Source organism: Furipterus horrens, unplaced genomic scaffold (genome assembly GCF_987537825.1).
Source record: "Furipterus horrens unplaced genomic scaffold, mFurHor1.1.pri manual_scaffold_17, whole genome shotgun sequence".
Taxonomy (NCBI): Eukaryota; Metazoa; Chordata; class Mammalia; order Chiroptera; family Furipteridae; genus Furipterus; species Furipterus horrens.
Window position 1 is genome coordinate 55,560,613 of NW_028327187.1, and position 19,339 is coordinate 55,579,951.

General features: G+C 42.5%; 1 protein-coding gene across 2 annotated transcripts in view; it reads right to left on the bottom strand.

Moving 5' to 3' along the window:
- Nucleotides 1-19,339, bottom strand: part of NRK (Nik related kinase) — a 220,249-nt gene that overhangs the window by 67,163 nt on the left and 133,747 nt on the right. For both annotated transcript variants that reach the window (XM_090264658.1, XM_090264657.1), the window contains exons 8-9: nt 5,190-5,320; nt 3,164-3,218 (exon numbers count right to left, since the gene is read on the bottom strand). In XM_090264658.1, the coding sequence (XP_090120784.1) occupies nt 3,164-3,218; nt 5,190-5,320 (186 nt within the window). The remainder of the gene's footprint in view (nt 1-3,163; nt 3,219-5,189; nt 5,321-19,339) is intronic.

Here is a 19,339-nt window from a genome sequence, read left to right on the forward strand (position 1 = left end):
AGTAAACTGTCGACCCTATCCTGCTTCTCTACTAGGCAACAGTTTACATTTCAAATTAACAGCTAAGAAACTGAGAACTGCATCTATTCAATATTAATCAGCCTATAATATTCTGATATTTAAACAACTATTGGCAGTGTTCTGGCCTTGGTTTTAAGGTCTTCACGTTGTTTGGATTCCTACCCTGAACCCAAAGACTTAAGAAGGTCTTGGTGAACAATGGTCCAGTTCTCTCTCCTCTGAGAGCCCCTGTAGCACCATTTCAATAATAAGTTATTCTTCCTCTCTATTTACTTCTTTAGGAGAGACTCACAAAATAAAGAAGGGAATTTTGTTATCTGAACCTCAGAGGCAATTATCACAGATATGACAATTATCACAGTTATGATAATTATAACCTAAAGGGGTTCTGCAATTAAATGGATGACAATGATTTCCATACAAAGTTAATACTCCGCGCAATAAAAGAGACTGGTGAAAAACAAGTGGAACTTGATGAACAAAACAAACAAATGAGCAAAACAGAACCAGAGACATGGAAATAGGAAACAAATTGACAGCATGAGAGAGGGAGAGGGAGATGGGGGAAAAGAAAATGAAGGGTTTAGTCAAGGGACAAGTATACAGGACGCATGGACATGGACAAGAGTGGAGGTTGACTGTGGGAGCAGGCGGTGGGCAGGGCAGGGGGGAGCAATGGTGGGGGGAACATTAGGACAACTGTAATTAAACAATAAAAAATTTAAGAAATAAAATAAATAAAAATAGCTTTAGTAGTGTGGCTATTTCAAGTTACTCATAACCAAAAGTTGCACCATTCCAATTACTTATTCAGAAATGCTGATCCTGTTTTCTCCCATTGAGAGTTAAGAATCTTTTACTCCTCACTTGTCTTTTGTAAGAAGTTTGTCATTTGTGTACTCTCGGCAAAACTTTTCCTTACACTCCTTCTGTGTTTGCTCATTATCTCTTTTTATCTTATAATTTCATACTTTAGAATAAAAGAAAACAAAAATGGTGAACTAAGAAGTATAAATTTACAAGATGCAGGAAGCTAGATTTTTAAAAAGACGTGGTGAGGAACACTAAGAAACAATATAGACAAAATGTACTACTTGATGCAGCCATGAATCCTAACCAAATACATGCATCAGTACTCATATGAAATACCATATTGTATAAGAGGTCTGTTTGGAAAAAATCCAGCTATTGTTAATATAACAAGTATGGTTTATGTGACATGATGTAACCTGGCAGCCAAGGAGAGTAGATTGGAATGCACATGCATGAACAATGACAACTTCATTGTATTAGTTATTGGGGGCAGTAGATACCTTTGAGTGAGCATGTGTACTGTATGGACATCACATTCAAAATTACTGAGTAGGGCAGTGAACCTGCATCAACTTTTGTGCTAAGTTTGAATATTTCTCCACAGAACCTATTTTAAATGATTCAGACCACAGCTAATGGGCAACTGATTATTGGCAGCTTCATCACAACAATGCACCCACTCATGCATCACATCTTGTGCACAGCTTTTTTTGTGAAACATCATATCACCCAGGTGTCTCAGTCCCCCTACAGCCAGATTTTGTGCCCATCAATTTTCTATTTTTCCCAAAACTAAAATCACCTTTGAAAGAGAGTCTATTTCAGACCATTGATGAGATTCAGGAAAATACAATGGGGCAGCTGATGGCAATTGGTAGAACTGTATGAGATCCCAAGGTATCTACTTTGGTGGGGACTAAGGTGTCATTGTCCTATGTACAATGTTTCTGGTATCATGTATCTTCTTCAATTAAATGTCTCTATTTTCATTCTACATGGGTTGATACCTTCTGAACAGACTTCGTATAAGTGGGAGGAGAGGAGAAGAGGAGATGGGGACGTGGAGGAAGAGGAGGAAGAAGGTAGGAAGAAGAAGAGGAAACTACTGCTTAATCTAACATTGTCTAGGCATGTTTGTTTCACAAAGAAATAATCAAGCAATGATGAACAGTAATATGCATCTTCCCAGTTTCATGTTGATTTTATCTATGTAGCATACATAATTTTCTCCATCATTTACTTTTTCCTCACCCAACATAGATACAGTGTGTTTTGGACACTAGAGGAAAGGCAACAGCAACCTGATCTCCACATCTATCCTATCTTTAATCCACACTCCTACTATGATATCCCGAGGAACACTAACAATTATATTACCACTATTTCACCTCCTGGAACATGCTTGCATTGGCCTTGAAACACAGCAACAAGGTAGTCCAAGCTCATAAAGCTTGGTGTGTGGACATTGTGCAGAGTGAGCATTCAGGAACATAGAAACCGATAGGATCTGCTTGGAAAGGTAGAAATAAAGCAATCCCATCCCCACCCCACTCCCAACACACACTCCAGGCATTTCTCTCATGTCTCATCCAACAATACCAGGAATGTGTTTATCATGTACAAGTTTGGGTTTAGGTAATTGGAAGAGCAATTATGCTCTTCTTATGACCATACATTAGATGGCTGTTAATCATTCATACCCAAGTTCACACTCCATTTTCACTTTCCTGCCAGAAAGCAGTGTCCTGAAACAGGATGCTGATAGACCATTTAAATTATGGGTAGAAGGAAATGGAGCCTTCTGTGCTACTAAGGTTACTGGAGTGGCTGAAAGGAGCAAGGAAGTCACCAAAAGTAAGCTGGACTGATTCCAAAGTGGGTAAAAATGTTTGCTTTTCATTATTGTTGAGGATTAGCTCAATTTCAACCAACCACTGGAGGATTTTCTCAACTGTCATAGTCTTAAGTAATAACATTGTGTGACTGTAAATGTTTTAGAACCTAAATAGTCCACCAGTCAATATTTATCAAAATGTCTTTAGAGTCTGGTTGATCAAAACTGTCAGGACAAATTACTATTGAAGCTAAATGGTAACAATACTCAAATCATCCTAAAATAAGAAAAATAAGAGATAAAAACAAAATCTCTTTTTATAGACATATCTGGCCATTCTGACTAGAGAATTTGGTAATCACCAAAGAGGTCACAATTTAAAGTTTGGCTTATAGTGTGGCACCTTTGTAGCCAGTAAAAGCTGAATGGTACAAGTAGCAGATTTGTACAACACTTTTCCTTAACTTTTAACAAATATCAAATATCTTTACTCACGAGGAGCCCCTTCAGCCATCTCAATCGCAGTGATTCCCACGGACCATACATCACTCTGCAAAGGAAAAGATGACCAAAAAAAGTTACTTAAAATGAATAACATAGCATTTAGAATCTCAAAACAATCACTGGCTGAGAGGCAGCAGGGTCAATGCCAGAATAATTTATGGGCTTTCTATAATGGAGTTTCATTATATACCGATGTTATAGGAAAACATTATCTGAACTTATGACTGGCCTGTACTGTTCTACACAAGTTGATATGGGGTGGGATTAAGTGTAAGGAGAATTATCTTGAATATATTGCTATTATTGCCTTAACTGAAATAACAAAATAAATTTACTGTAAAAAAATCCCTATCATACAGATCTACTTATTAAATGTGCAGTCTTAGATAACCAATTTAACTTTCCCTACCTCAATTTTACTCTGTGTAAAATAGAGATAATAATGCTATCCACATATAGAACTGGTATATATATTAACAGAGAAGGAAAACTCTGACTCCAAAAAACCTCCGCTGCCTTGCAGCATACCTCTTCAGGGGAAAGGCTAAGGGAGTAAACCCCGACAGAAAATCCGGAGCCGGAGTCCCTAAGGCGGTTTGACGTTGTAGTCAACACCGGCAACTCCTGCGGCGCACCTGAAGCCAAGCTGTATTGACTCCGTCTTTCCCTTGGACCCTTCAGCTGCGAAGAGAGGGGGGGTCTGCTGCATGGGCAACAGCAGACCCTCCATATCACCCTGCCCAGGCTCTGTAGCTTCAGCTTCACTGGAGAGGACACTCCAGCGTCATCGCAAGATGTCGATTCAACACAGGAGGAGGCAGATACCGTGTCACTCCTGAGTCGGACTGCACAGCCATTTTCGGCAGTGCAGATAGACTCTTAAGAAGCTACACCATCGTCTCTCGAGACGGACGGCTGCCGATACGATACGATATATATTAATAAAGTTATAGATATACACTCCAAGATGTTCCTTGAATATGGTAAATTGAGGATAGAATTACTATAATTCTAGGAAATTATATTCAAGGATACTCTAGAAAATTATCTTCATTACTATGTCTAAGTTTAAGCTTTCTTTCAGTTAGATGGTGCTAAAATTAAAAATAAATGATTAATACTGTGAAAATCCTTAGAAGACTGCAAAAAATTGTACAACTATAAAGCATTGTCTTTACAGTAAGCCACATAAAGAACACTATGTTTTTGTAGCCTTCACAGCTACTGGTAGTACTAGACTATATACTAAGCTTTCAATAGATCTCCTTGGGGATCAGGCAGAGGGCATTCAAGGGAAAGAGGAAAGAAATAAAACTTGAATTAATCAACTTCAAGTATCCAGTCCTATGTTCAACACAATGAAACCACAGTGAATTGTTTGGATGACTTATGTTGAGAGTGAGTGTTGTTTTTACAGTATGTAGCAAATGGAGAGTTTTATGTCCATATCAGCTTTTTGAAATGTGTACAGAGATGTATATTGTCTAAATTGCAGCTTCAGTGAAATTCTTAATAAATAACATGAATTATTACTTAATTTGTCTATTTATTGACTTTCTGTGGTTTGGTGGTGAACCATGACAAGGATTTTCTCAATTACTCTGAGCAATCTTTTTTTCTTTTCCTTTTGGAGATACGTTACCGTGGGGATTAGTAAATGACTTTATACTTATTCATTTTTAAGTTTACAAAGCTCCCTGTCCCTGAAAGCTAAATTTTCATATAAAGTCATATAATATGATATTTTATCAGGAAGTTGCAAGCAACATGAATGAGACATTCTTCCTCAAATATGGATAACTCCCAATAGTAAAACTTGTCTACACATTTAGAAAATATTATTTTTCTGCATATAATCAAACCATATATAGAAATAGTGGAGAGTATTTCCTATCAGAGTTTAATGTAAAAGGAGGAGCTGCCTCCTTTTATTTTTTTATTTTATCATTTAAAAATAAACATTAGTCAAAAGTCCATTTCAAATTTTGATTCCCAGTATCTGAATCCTCACACTTACTCTGTAATCATAGGAACGTCTTGGGTCCTCGTCACAGTCAATCACCTCAGGTGCCATCCAGTATGGTGTCCCAATGAAGCTATTTCTCCTCCCATTAGTTCTGCTTACCTGGGCACTCACTCCAAAATCCACTGCAAAATTCAGCATATGTCAAAATAATTAATCAGTAATAAAAAGCTCAATAAGTTTTTGTTTTAACTTAGATAGACAATACAAAAGCCACAATGGATAACAGGTTTTTATTCCAGCCCAGCAAAGTTTACCATAAAGTCTAATCCAGGAATTCTGGGAAATAGGCTTTTCCTGCTATTTATGTTGGAAGGAGACTCAGCAGGGCTATTATAAATCTACAGTGGGTTTGGCTGAATGTTTACCTGGAATATTAAAAATAAATTTCCATCAGTACACCATAAACGTCTGAAGTGATAACATATGTAGTGTTTGGACCTATCACCAAGCTGTAGAAAGACTAGCACTATAAGCAATATCTAAGAAATCTAAAACCTAGTAGTAGTTTATTAGAAAGCCTCACTCATGATATTAGAAATTTCTATCACACAGGTAAAGAAAAATGAGTTTTCTGCTAGAATTTAAGTTATTCTACAGATATTCTGAATCAGATGCAAGTATGTACTGTTGAACCCACATCTTAGCTTAGACTATAAAACCAGTCTTCTATTCACCCCTGGAATATATTATATGAAAATATTTAGTGTGGTATTCTCAGAAACACAAAAAATGGCTAAAGTAGACCGGGGTTACTTAGTCCAGAAAAAATAGACATGGATTAAAAATGAAGTATATTTTCTAACTTAAAATGGTTTTCAGGACTCAAGAGGATGTAGAAAATATTGACTGAAAAGAAGTTAGTAAAATTTAGAAAAATAAAAGAAAAAGTTGAAAGTTAACCATTAGAAAATTCAGAAGATGGCGGAGAAGTGAGGGGAGACTGCGATTTCTAGCTCCTGAGACCTGTCTGTAGTTTGGACTAATTGCAGACAGAACATCTCAGCGAGAATCTGGACACTAGCAAGAGTTGAGCCTTGGCACTGCTGCATCAGAGAAGACCATCTGGGAACAACCTGTTTGGTGAGGATAGCGGAGGAAAAAGGGACAAGATGGGATTTCTGACTGGATTGGGTTCCCAAGCTGCGGCTGGAAGTACACAAAGACTTTTTAGTGACCACAGGCTTCCCCAGAGAGGAATCAGGAGGAGAGTGGATCTCTGCCCACTGGCAGAGCCAGGAGTGGGACAGGTGGCATCTGGTGCTGAGAGACAAGAAACAGCGTACTGCTGTGTATGTAAGAATGTGTTTTTCCTTTATATTTTTTTCTTGTATGCTGCAGAGAGAGGAGGAGAGGTTGGCGGTGATGAGATTCTTGAGGAGTGCAGGCACAGAAGTGCACTCGCCCACTCCCCAACCTTCCCCTTGGGTCGTGCGAGCATGCACAGGGAGGTGCCTCTGTCTGCTGGCCCAGGCGCACAACCAAGTCACTGGCCTTGCGTCCAGGTGCCCCTCAGACCCACCCCAACAGGCATAAAATCAACGCATAAACAGGTGTAAAATCAACCCACTGGGCACACAGTAGACTGCGCAGACACCCCTGGCCCACCTCAATAAGCGCTAAACCAATGCACAGCCCACTTGCACAAGCTCTACTTGTGCTGGCCCAAGTGGGTGCAAGAACAGCAGGTGGCTGCAACTCACAGATGCCCACTTCTACTGTGAACAAGTGTCTGGGGCCACGCCCTAAGGGGCGAGAAATCAATTCCTGAGGCACGGCTCAGCAGTCTTGAGGCTAGCGCGCAGGCCACAGTGCGCGTGCACGTGTGTGCGTACACAGGCACCCCAGCCGGCTCCAACAGGCCCCAAATGAATGCCGGCGTGTGCAGGTGTTACCTGGGCGTGTGACCCAGCAAGCGCGAGGCTACCGCGACCCATAGGCAGGCACACACAGCTGCAGCCAGGATCAGGAACCTCTGGCCCGCCTCAATAGACCAGCTGTGGATCCAGAAAAAGAAGGCTACACACAAAGGTTGAACTGAGTAAAAACTTATTTTTAATTTTTATTTTTATTTTAGTTATTTTATTTGTATTATATTTAATTTTAATTTTTTGTTTCTCATTTTTATTTTAATTTTAGTTTTAATTTTTACTTTTATATTTTTAAATATTTTAAAAGCTATCTCTTTAATTTGTTTCATACCATCTCTCCCTCTCATCCTTCCTCTTCAATTGTTTGTTTGTCTATTTTGTTTAGCCTCACTTTGACACTAAATATATAGCATATAAGTACAATATAAATCTAATACTATACAATTCCATTTTCTTACTATATTCTGCATTCTTCCATCTTTTTATTATTAACATGCAATGTAAATATTACCCACTGTCTTGCATAGTCTTTACACTACTTACTACTATTATTACTCTACCATCCCCCCTCTCAAAAATCATCTCTTTCTTCATTAAAAACAACTCTTATCTATTCTTTCTATAGTATAAAAGCCCTAACCTCTCTACATTTATATTAATACTGGCTCATTTGCTGCCGATAGCAGGATAGAGGATGGGGGATATTTTTGAGGGTGTGGGCTTCCTGCCTGGGCTGTGTGTTTATGTTTTTAACAGCATCTCCACAAAAGAACTCAAGACAAAGTGGGCAGATTGACCCTCAATTAACTAGCCAGAGGGACGATCCAACCAAAGAGCATCTGAAATATAACCAGACAGCATAAAGAAATGACATAAAGGGTATCCCAAGAACATCAAGCTCAGGAGATCAAAGAGACTGCACCACCTAAACCCCCAGATCTCTTATAAAGAATCTCATACCACAAAAGTGGGAAGGCAAAGCAGACAAATCCAAAAAACAAAAACAAACAAGAAGAATCCAACATGGTAAGACACAGAAACAGCCTCTCAATGAAAAGAAAAGAGGAATCCACAGAAAGAGAGGTAGATGGAATAGACATAACCTAAATGTCAGACATGGAATTCAAAACAATGGTGGTGAAGAAGCTCAATGTACTCAACAACCTCAAAAATAATTACGACGACCTCCAAGGAAGTTAACAACAGCTCCTAGAAAATTACAGGGAACTTACAAAAAACTACACCAGCATAAAAAAGGACATAGGAACTATTAATAAGAACCAGGAAGAAATGAAAAATACAACCTCTGAACTGAAAAACATAGTAGAATCAATCAAAAACAGGCTAAATGAAGCAGAGGATCAGATCAGTGAGTTAGAGAACAATGTAGAAAAAAATTTCCAAGCAATATAATAAAATGAAAAAAGATTGAAAGATATGAAAAAGATATAAGGGAATTACAGGATAGCATGAGAAAAAATAATATCCGGATCATTGGAATAAAAGAGGGAGAAGAAGAAGAACAAGGGATAGAGAAGCTGATAGTAGAAGTAATGTCAGAAAATTTTCCTAAGTGATGAGAGAAAAAGTCATGCAAGTCCAAGAAGCACAGAGAGTCCCAATGAAGAGGAACTACAAAAGGACCATTCCAAGGTACATCATAATTAAAATGGAAACATTCAAAGACAGAGAATCCTAAAAGCAGCAAGAGAAAAACAGCAAATAACATACAAGGGAGCTCCAATAAGGCTCCTCAACAGAAACATTACAAGGCAGAAGGGAATGGCAAAAAAATATTTCAAGCAATGAAAAACAAAGGCCTACAACCAAGAATACTCTGCACAGCAAGGTTCTTCTTCAAAATGGAAGGTGAAATCAGGAGTTTCTCAGACAAAGGAAGACTAAAAGAATACATCTCCACCAAACCAGCATTGCAAGAGATGCTAAAGGGAATGCTTTAAGAAAAGGAAAAAAAAAAAAAAAAAAAAAAGAGAGAGAGAGAAGGAGAAGAACACAGGTACAAAAGGAAATGAATAAATACATGTCAATAATAACCTTAAATGCGAATGGATTAAATGCTCCAGTTAAAAAACATAAAGTAGTGAAATGAATACAAAAACAGGACCCACATATTTGCTGTTTACAAGAAACAAATCTCAAAACAAAAGATTTACACAGACTAAAAGTAACGGGATATAAAAAAGTATTCCAAGCACACAGATATGAAGACAAAAAGCTGGGGTAGCAGTCCTCATATCAGAAAAAACGGATTTCAAGGGAAGGGTCATAAAAAGAGACAAAGAAGGTCATTTCATAATAGTGAAGGGAACAATCCATTAAAAGCATATAACACTGATAAACATATATGCACCCAACATAGGAGCACCCACATACATAAAGAAAATACTAGAAGACCTCAAGAAAGATATTAATAGCAACACACTCATAGTAGGAAATTTTTACACTCCATTATCAACAATAGACAGATTTTCGAAGCAAAGGAACACCAAGGATATACAGGCATTGAACAACACACTAAACCACATGGACTTAACTGATTATACTTTTCACACCAAAGAAGCAAAATATGCATTCTTTTCAAATGCACATGGGACATTTTCAAAGATAGACCACATGATAGGACATAAATTCAAGAGAATTGAAATTATATCAAGCATCTTTTCAGACCACCATGCCATGAAACTAGAAATCAACCTCAAAGAAAAAAGTCAAAGACATCCGAACTCATGGAGAATGAATAACATGCTATTAAATAATGAATGCATTAATAATGACATTAAAGAAGAAATCAAGAAATATCTGGAAACTAATAATGAATACACAGCAGCCCAAAACCTATGGGACACAGCAAAAGCAGTCCTAAGAGGGAAGTTCATAGCAATACAGGCATATCTGAAAAGGCTAGAAGAATCTCAAATAAAAAACATAACCATAAAGCTACAAGAAGTAGATCAACAACAACAAACAAAGCCTAGGGCAAGAAGAAGGAAGGAAATCATCAACATCAGAGCACAATTAAATGACATAGACATCAAATGAACAATTCAAAAGATCAACAAAACTAGGAGCTGGTTCTTCGAAAAAATAAACAAAATCGATAAGCTTTTAGCCAGACTCATCAAGAAAAGAGAGAAGATCCAAATAAAGAAAATCAGAAACGAAAAAGGAGAAATCATGACTGATACCAAAGAAATACAAAAAATTGTCAGAAATTACTACAAACAACTATATGGCAAGAAATTTCACAGCGTAGAAGAAATGAACAAATTTCTAGAAAGATATAACCTTTCAAAACTGAATCAAGAAGAAGTAGAAAGTCTCAGCAGACCAATAACAAAGAAGGAAATTGAAACAGTAATCAAAAATCTCCCAGCACACAAAAGCCCTGGACCCGATGGCTTCACAGACAAATTTCACAAAACATTTAGGGAAGTACTAAATTCTACCCTCCTCAAACTATTCCAAAAAATCCAAAAAGAGGAAAAAAATCCCAAACTATTTCTATGAAGCCAGTATTACCCTAATTCCAAAACCAGGTCAAGACACAACAAAGAAAGAAAACTACAGGCCAATATCACTGATGAATATAGATGCTAAAATCCTCAACAAAATATTGGCAAACAGGATCCAGCAATACATTAAAAAGATCATATCCCACGATCAAGTGGGATTCATCCCAGGGATGCAAGGATGGTTTAATATTCGCAAATCAATAAATATAATATATCACCTAAACAAAATGGAAGACAAAAATCACATGATCATATCAATAGATACAGAAGAAGCATTTGATAAAGTACAACACCCATTTATGATGAAAACACTGAGCAAAATGGGAATAGAGGGAGCGTACCTCAACATAATTAAGGCTATATATGAGAAACCTGAAGTCAACATCATGCTCAGTGGACAAAAACTGAAAGGATTCCCCTTTAATCAGGAACAAGACAAGGATGTCCACTCTCTCCACTCCTATTCAACATAATGTTGGTATTCCTAGCCACAGCAATTAGACAAGAAAACTAAATAAAAGGCACCCAAATTGGGAAAAAAGAAGTAAAACTATCATTACCTGCAGATGACGTGATAGTATACATGATATATGATACATAATAGTATAGGGTTTTATAGAAAATCCTATAAACTCCACTAAAAAACAACTCGATATAATAAGTGAATTTGGCAAAATAGCAGGGTACATAATAAATATACAGAAATCTAAGTCCTTTCTGTACACCAACAATAAAATATCAGAGACAGAAACAGAAAAGTAAACACAATTTTCTATAACAACAAGAAAAATAAAGTATCTAGAAATAAACTTAACCAAAGAGATGAAAGACCTGTACTCTGAAAATTACATAACATTGAAGAAAGAAATTAAGGAAGATACAAATAAATGGAAGCAAATACCATGTTCTTGGATGGGAAGAATCAACATCATCAAAATGGCCATATCTACCCAAAGCAATTTACAGATTCAATGCAATTCCTGTTAAAATACCAATGACATATTTCACTGACCTAGAACAAATACTTCAAAAATTGATATGGAACCACAAGAGACCGCGAATAGCAAAAGCAATCTTGAGACAGAAGAACACAGCAGGAGGAATCACAATACCAGACATCAAACAATAATACAAAGCCAATGTGATCAAAACAGTCTGGAAATGGCATAAGAACAGACATATAGATAAATGGAACAGAATAGAGAGTCCAGAAATAAATCCAGGACTACACGGTCAACTAATATTTGATAAAGGAGGAAGGAACATAAAGTGGAGTGAGAAGAGCCTCTTCAACAAATGGTGCTGGGAGAACTGGACAGGGACGTGCAAAAAAATGAAACTAGACCAATAGCTTACACCACACATGAGAATAAACTCAAGATGGATCAAAGACTTAAATGTAAGCCATGAATGTTAGAGGGTATTTTTCAGATGTCCAGCCAGTAGGGTAATTCGCTGGACTTGGGTCCAGTAAACCAGACCCCCGTGGTTTCATGCTCCGATCAAACAGAACAAGGAACTTAACCTAACCTTATTCCTTTTAGCAGTGACCTGTTCCTTTGAGCAATGACCTGGGGAATAGTGGAAAATTTTTCTATATAAAAGCTGTATTTCTGTCCAAGTTCCTGTACCTGCAGGAATAGGAATACACCTGAAATGCTTCATAAACCCCCCTGGTCCCCAAGGTCGAGGCTTTTCACCGAAATCTGGCTTGTGCACGGGTGGATAGTCGCTGGCCAGCTTAAATAAATGCCACAATTTGAAATTCAAATTGTCTCAGACTCTCCATTCTCGCGAATGCTCCATAACTTTTGGAGGCCCCAGTGAGATTCCCAACTCTTGCTGGGAGGAGAGGCCAAGATCAGACGGCTGCCAGAAGTGTGTCAGGGGGAGATCTCCGAGAGACGTTCCTTGGCTCTGACCCCTCCGTCCAAGCTGTACCGAATCCTATTTTCAATCGGCTGTTTGGCGTTAATTACTCAGGTAGGACCATTTACACTGAGGGAAAGGTGTATGTGGACGGGCACAGGGCAGGTGAACCAGAGGAGCCCGCGGGAAGGTTGGACGCAGCATTACTTTCAGGGCTCGGGCAAACTACACGACGGTGTGTTCGGCCCATAGGTTTTGTGTTCTGTGTCTTGTTCAGTGTTTATCTTGTTGCAAGTCTTTTCCTAAGTGACATGGGGCAGTCGTTGTCATCGTGATCATCGTGTTTGTCCCTTCAATGTTTTCTTTAAAATTTCCAGGATTTCTGGAGACAGGCCTCCTTCTATGGGATGCCTGTCACCCCCGGACAATTTCAGACTTTTTGTGAATTGGAATGGCCGACCTTCCCAGGGGTCTTTTGGCCCTCTGATGGGCCTTTTGATCTTCGAATGGCCTATGGGGTCCACTAGGTCTGTGCCAGGAGGCCCGGACACCCTGACCAAATTCCATACATTCAAGTTTGGATTGACATTTTAGAAGACAAACCTAAGTGGTTACAAAGCTGTCAGAAGAAGGCCACTGTTTTAGTGGCCTCCAAACCAAAGGATGGCCCCACTTCGGGCCCCCCTCTGGTTCTCCCGGACTCACAGGAAAGTCCCCTTCCTGTGAGAACCTCACCATATCCCCGTGCCTTCCCAGATTCGTCTGAGACTGGCAGTGTTCCGCCTTTCAGTCCCCCCCATACTCACTCGGGTTCTGACTACCATCCCCCTTCTGACTCAGGGGACAGGCCTGCACCACTTTTGCCCTTGCGGGAGGCTTTGGCCCCCGCCAAGGAAACTGGGCACCCCTTCATGGTATATATCCCTTTTGCCACCACTGACTTATATAATTGGAAGAATCAGAATCTCTCCTTTTCCCAGAACTTCACTGGCCTCATTTCACTTTTAGAGTCTGTTTTCGTTACCCATCAGCCTACCTGGGATGATTTCCAGCAGTTATTGCAGACTCTTTTTACTTCTGAGGAGAGAGAAAGGGTGAGGGGAGAGGGACGGAAGCTAGTCCTCAGGCCAGGTGGTCAACCATCTGCTGACCCAGAGAGACTAGAGCTCGTCTTCCCTCTAGCCCAACTGACCTGAGATCCGAATAGCGACCAAGGTAAGGAGGCTCTAGATTGGTACCGCCAGATTCTCCTTCACGCACTTTGTGCCACAGCCCAGTAGCCTACCAATCTTTCAAAGGTCACTGAGGTAAGTCAGGGTTCTGATGAGTTGCCAGCAGCCTTTCTTGAGCGCCTTCAGGAGGCATATCGCCTTTATACTCCCATTGATCCTGAGGCACCTGAGAATAGGTGGGCCCTGAATATTGCTTCCGCTTCCCAGTTGGCCTCTGATATTCGAAAGAAATTACAGAAATTGGAGGAGTTTGAGGGAAAGCCCTTGACCGAGTTGGTAGAAATCAGCTAGCGTGTCTTTAACAACTGAGAGGATCCTAGGGAATTGAATAAAAGGATGGCCTGAGTCCTCCTAACAATGGCCGGAGAGCCTACTAAGAAAAGCGGCAGACCCATGAAAGTCTCCCATGCCAAAGGTCAAGGAAGACCCTCCTTGGGTTGGAACCAGTGTGCCTTCTGTAAATAGGAAGACCATTGGGAGAAAGAGTGCCTCAAATGAAAGACTTCAGCCCCCTGCATGTCAGTCCTGGTTCAGGGGACTCAGGAATGATGGGGCCGGGGTTCTGCACTCATTGGCCCCCCAGGAGCCCAGGGTACAAATGCAAGTAGGGGGGCAACCTGTAGACTTTCTTGTGGACACCAGTGCGACCTTCTCAGTACTTCAAGAAGTGCACGGTCCCGTATCCCAGGAAAAGATGCCCATACAGGGGGCCACAGGCAAGACCAAATCATATCCATGGACCCAGGCTAAAATAACGGACCTTGGCGGCCACACGGTCACCCATTCCTTTCTTGTCATACACAACTGCTCGTTTCGTCTCCTGGGTTGAGAACTTCTCCACAAACTGAGGGCCACAATTTCATTCCATCAGGAGGAGCTGGAGGTGGCCCTAGGGTTTGCCCCTGCCTCGGTTATAGTCACTTGCCTGCTTGGGGAAGAGTACCTCCTCCTAGTAGACCAGGCCCACTCCCAGCCTTCGGACCTCCTGGCTCGGTGGCAACAAGATATACCAAAAGTATGTGCTGAGAGCAACCCCCCTGGCCTGGCGGCTCATGTTTTGGCATTTGTGACTCTTTTAGGGAATGCGGTACCGTGCCAGCAGAGGCAATATCCTATGCCAATAAAGGCCCGGCAGGGAGTTGCAGTTCATATCCAGCACCTGTGGGAAGCTGGTATCCTAAATACCTGTAAGTCAGCATGGAACACCCCGTTCTTCCCAGTTCAGAAGCCAGGCACTGAGGACTACCGCCCTGTACAAGATCTGAGGGAAGTCAATAAACGGGTTGAAACTGTCCATCCTACAGTGCCCAACCCTTATACCCTTCTCAGCCTCTTGCCCCCCGATTGGACGGTATACTTGGTTCGAGACTTAAAGGATGCCTTCTTCTCCATACCCCTGTCTCCAGTCAGTCAGCCTCTCTTTGCATTTGAGTGGACCGACCCCGACACAGGGGAAGCAGGTCAATTAACATGGACTCGTTTGCTGCAGGGTTTTAAAAACTCACCAACCCTCTTTGATGAGGCACTCAGCTGGAATCTTGCCCTTTTCCAAGAGGACAATCCACATGTCACAGTCCTACAATATGTAGATGACATCTTATTGGCGGCCAAGGACCTAGGCAGTTGCCGGGAGGCAACAGAGGTGCTACTAAGACTACTAGCCCACCTAGGGTACAGGGTGTCGGCCAAGAAGGTCCAGTTATGCCAGAAGGAAGTCACTTACCTAGGGTATACCTTAAAGGAAGGTAGATGGACCCTGTCCCCCAGAAGAATCCAGGCCATTTTAAAGATCCCGGCCCCCACTACCAAGCGCCAAGTTTGTGAGTTCCTTGGGGCTGTCAGCTATTGCCGCCTATGGATTTTAGGATTTGCAGAACTGGCTAAGCCTCTTTATGCCTGCACAGGAGGAACAAAAGAGGCTTTATTATGGGCCGAGACAGAGGAAGGGGCATTTCAGGCGCTAAAGGAGGCGCTTGTCACTGTGCCTGCCCTGGTGGTACCAAGGCTTGACAGGCCCTTCCAGCTATATGTGGCAGAAAATAAGGGAGTAGCAAAGGGGGGTTCTCACACAGTGCCTAGCGCCTTGGCAGCAACCTGTAGCTTACCTTTCTAAGTGGCTAGACTCAGCCGCTGGGTGGCCCAATTGCCTACAGGCTATAGCTGCCAAAGCACAGCTAGTAAAAGAGGCTACGAAACTAACATTTAGACAGGAGCTACAGGTCATCACGTCACATGCTGTAGAGACCTTATTAAGAAGTTCCCCTGACAAATTCCAATGTGCGCATTGTACAATATCAAGTTCTGCTCCTCGATCCGGGCCACGTCAAGTTCCTTCAGTCAACGGCCCTTAACCCTGCTACCCTCCTCCCAGATGACAACCCACACCGACCTCTTCATGACTATATTGATGTACTCACTGCCCTCACCAACTACCGAGAGGACCTCACAGACCTCCCCCTGACCAATCTTGATGCGGTCCTGTACACTGATGGCGGCAGCTTCGTCCAAGAAGGAGCCCAATACACCGGAGCAGCTGTTGTTATAAGCAACACCACTGTCTGGGCCCAATTTCTGGGGCCTGGCTTGTCTGCCCAGAGAGCTGAGCTCATTGCCTTAACACAAGCACTTCACTGTGCCAAGGGAAAGCGGGTAAATATGCCTTTGCTACAGCACATCTCCATGGGAGCATATATCAGGAAAGAGGGCTCCTGACATTAGAGGGAAAATGTATAAGAAACGCCCAAGAAATCCTTGATCTCCTAGCGGCCATTTGGTTCCGGAAGCAGGTTGCTGTAATCCACTGCAAGGGGTACCAGGCAGCACAGACACCAGAGGCCCAAGGAAATGCCTTCGCAGACCAAGAGGCCAGAAGGGTGGCCTTACAACCAGTGGGGCCTCTAAAGCTCCTGCCCCTAGTTCAACTGTGGGTGCTTAGCAGGCCCCCGGTGTATTCAGCCAAGGATCAAGAAATTGATGCCAATGTAGGCCCAGGACACTCAAGGTGGCGGGAAATGCCTCCCAGACACTCGCATTCTGGTCCCAGTGGTCCCTGGGTGAGAGCTAATCCGGCAAACTCACCAAAGCATTCACCTGGGGGGGGGATGAAGCATGTTGAACTCCTCCAGTCAGCCTATTTCATTCCCAGGCTGTTTCAGGGAGCCAAAGAGGCGAGCCGGCAGTGTCCCCAGTGTGCTGCAGTCAACCCAGACCCCAAGGACCCCCAACCTCCCCTCCACTGCCTGCACAGGGATGCTCCTGGAGAGAAATAGGAGATCAACTTCACCGAAATGCCACCGGCATGGGGAGGGTACAAATAGCCCCTAGTCCTAGTAGATACTTTCTTAGTCTTGGTAGAGGCCTACCGAACTCGGTCAGAGTCAGCTTTAGTAGTAACCAAAAAGTTAATCCAGAAAATAATTCCCCAATTCGGCCTCCCTCTAGCCATGGGGTCTGATAATGGCCCGGCTTTCATAAGCCAAATCACCAAATAACTCAGCAAAATGCTAAGTATTGAATAGAAGTTACATTGTATTTATAAGCCCCAGAGTTCAGGACAGGTAGAAAGAATGAATAGCACCCTTAAGGAAACATTAACCAAGTTGAAATTAGAAACTGGTAGAGACTGGCTAGGACTCCTACCCTTTGCCCTCTTAAGGGCTCACTGTACCCCTTACTTCCAGCAGTTTATGCCCTATGAAATTATGTTCGGTCATCCACCGCTGCTCTTGCCTAAATTAGGACTAGACATTCCTGCTTCTATTACTAACTAGGAGCTTCTTAAGTCCCTACAGGCTTTTTCGGAGAGCACTCGAGACCTGCATTCCCTCCTCCGGGTAAACTGTCCCATTCCAATTGCAGGGAATCCAGAAGGACTACTGGCTGAGCAAGGGGATCTCGTGTGGGTCAAGCAACGGGACCCCAGAACATTAGAGCCACAGTGGACTGGACTGTACCAGGTGGTACTGAGCACCCCAATGGCAGTAAAAGTAGCAAGAAAGAAGTATTGGATTCATCATTCACAGGTCAAACCGGCCAGTGACACGGGCAAGATTTCAGAAAAATGGACTGTAGAGCACGCTGACCACCCCCTTCTGGTGTGGCTGTGGTGGCGCTCCCCTTAATCCTCCTCCTCCTCTCCCTTGACTCTGCCATAGGAAACCCTTACCGTTTAACCAGCTACACCTGGCAAGTGTCTAGGACCACTGATGGGATGCTAGTAAGCCAAATCAGTACCCCGGGGACCCCAGTGTTTTCCTTTGACCTCTGCACCCTCTTTTGGGAGCAAGTTCTACCCCAGTAGCTGGGGGCAAGAATGGGCCAAAAGACCCCCAAGTCTTACGGGCACCCAGCTCGGCACTGGAGCTTTTAACAGGGTAACTACGGGGCCAGGGTGCAGGATCCTACAGGGGGAAAGGAAATTACAATCAGTTCAGGTCTACATGTGCCCATTCTCAGAGTCTCCCCAGTGCCAGAACCAAGGGAGATTTTCCTGCCTTGAGTGGGACTGTAATCTTAGCACCCTGGAAGAAGACGGGTCCCTCTCTTGCTTTTGATAGGTCTCATAGTCTGAGGGAATGCTCTGTGGGGGCTTGCAACCCTTTCAAGCTATGGCCCCACAACCCCAGACAAGATGACTGGGAAGTGGGGAAAACCAGGGCCTGCGGCTCTGTGTATCGGGCCGAGATCCAGGAGTGTTATTCACTATTCAGAAGTGCTGTCTCCCGGACTAAGCCTCCCTGTGGGGCCCATAGCTGAACTAGGTCTTCCCCCACGGCCGAAGGCACCCTCGCTCCCACCAACTCCTAATACTGGGACAGAGGGCAGAGGAGGTCAAGGTTCTACCTCAGCCAAGGAAACCATGACCCCTCCTGCCCTGTCCAGTGAAAAAGGACAAAAACAAATCTACAGAACACTTTGCACTGTTTTCCAGTTCCTGAACCGATCCCACCCCAATGTGACAAAAGACTGCTGGCTGTGTTTAAACCCTGAGCCCCCTTACTATGTCAGGTTAGGAGCAAAACGCAGCCTAGGGACAAGAGAGGAAGACATCAAAAACCTTACCCTTCCTCAATTGAGCCAGCAGCCTGGCCACTGCTCATGGGGTTGGTACCCCAGACTTACTTTAGGATCTTTTGAAGGTCAGGGGGCCTGTTTTATATCCTCAGACTATAAGTTATCCGCTTCCCCTTATTGGGACTCGTGTGCTGAGAATACGATACTACATCCTAGCGACATAGCAGAAGCAGTCCTAGTGGCTCCCCCAGGCACCTGGTTTGCTTGTACGAGTGGTTTAATGCCGTGTGTTCCTTCCTTCCTGCTTGAGGCCTCTTCTGGCACCCCTGAACTTTGTATTTTAACACATCTCTTGCCACAGGTCTATTACTGTTCTGGAGTCCAGGGTATGGAACATTTAGAACTTGAAGGGCTCAGCCAGTACAAGCGCACTCCCGTCCTAGTCCCAGTACTCCTAGGCTTAGGGATAGCCAGGTCGGCTGCCATAGGAACATCAGCCCTCATAACAGGAAATAAAAAACTTCAAAGATCTTAGCGCCCAAAGAGACCAAGATTTACCCACTGTTGAAAATAGTGTAAGTAAGCTAGAGGATTCCTTAAGCTCGCTTGCTGAAGTAGTGTTACAG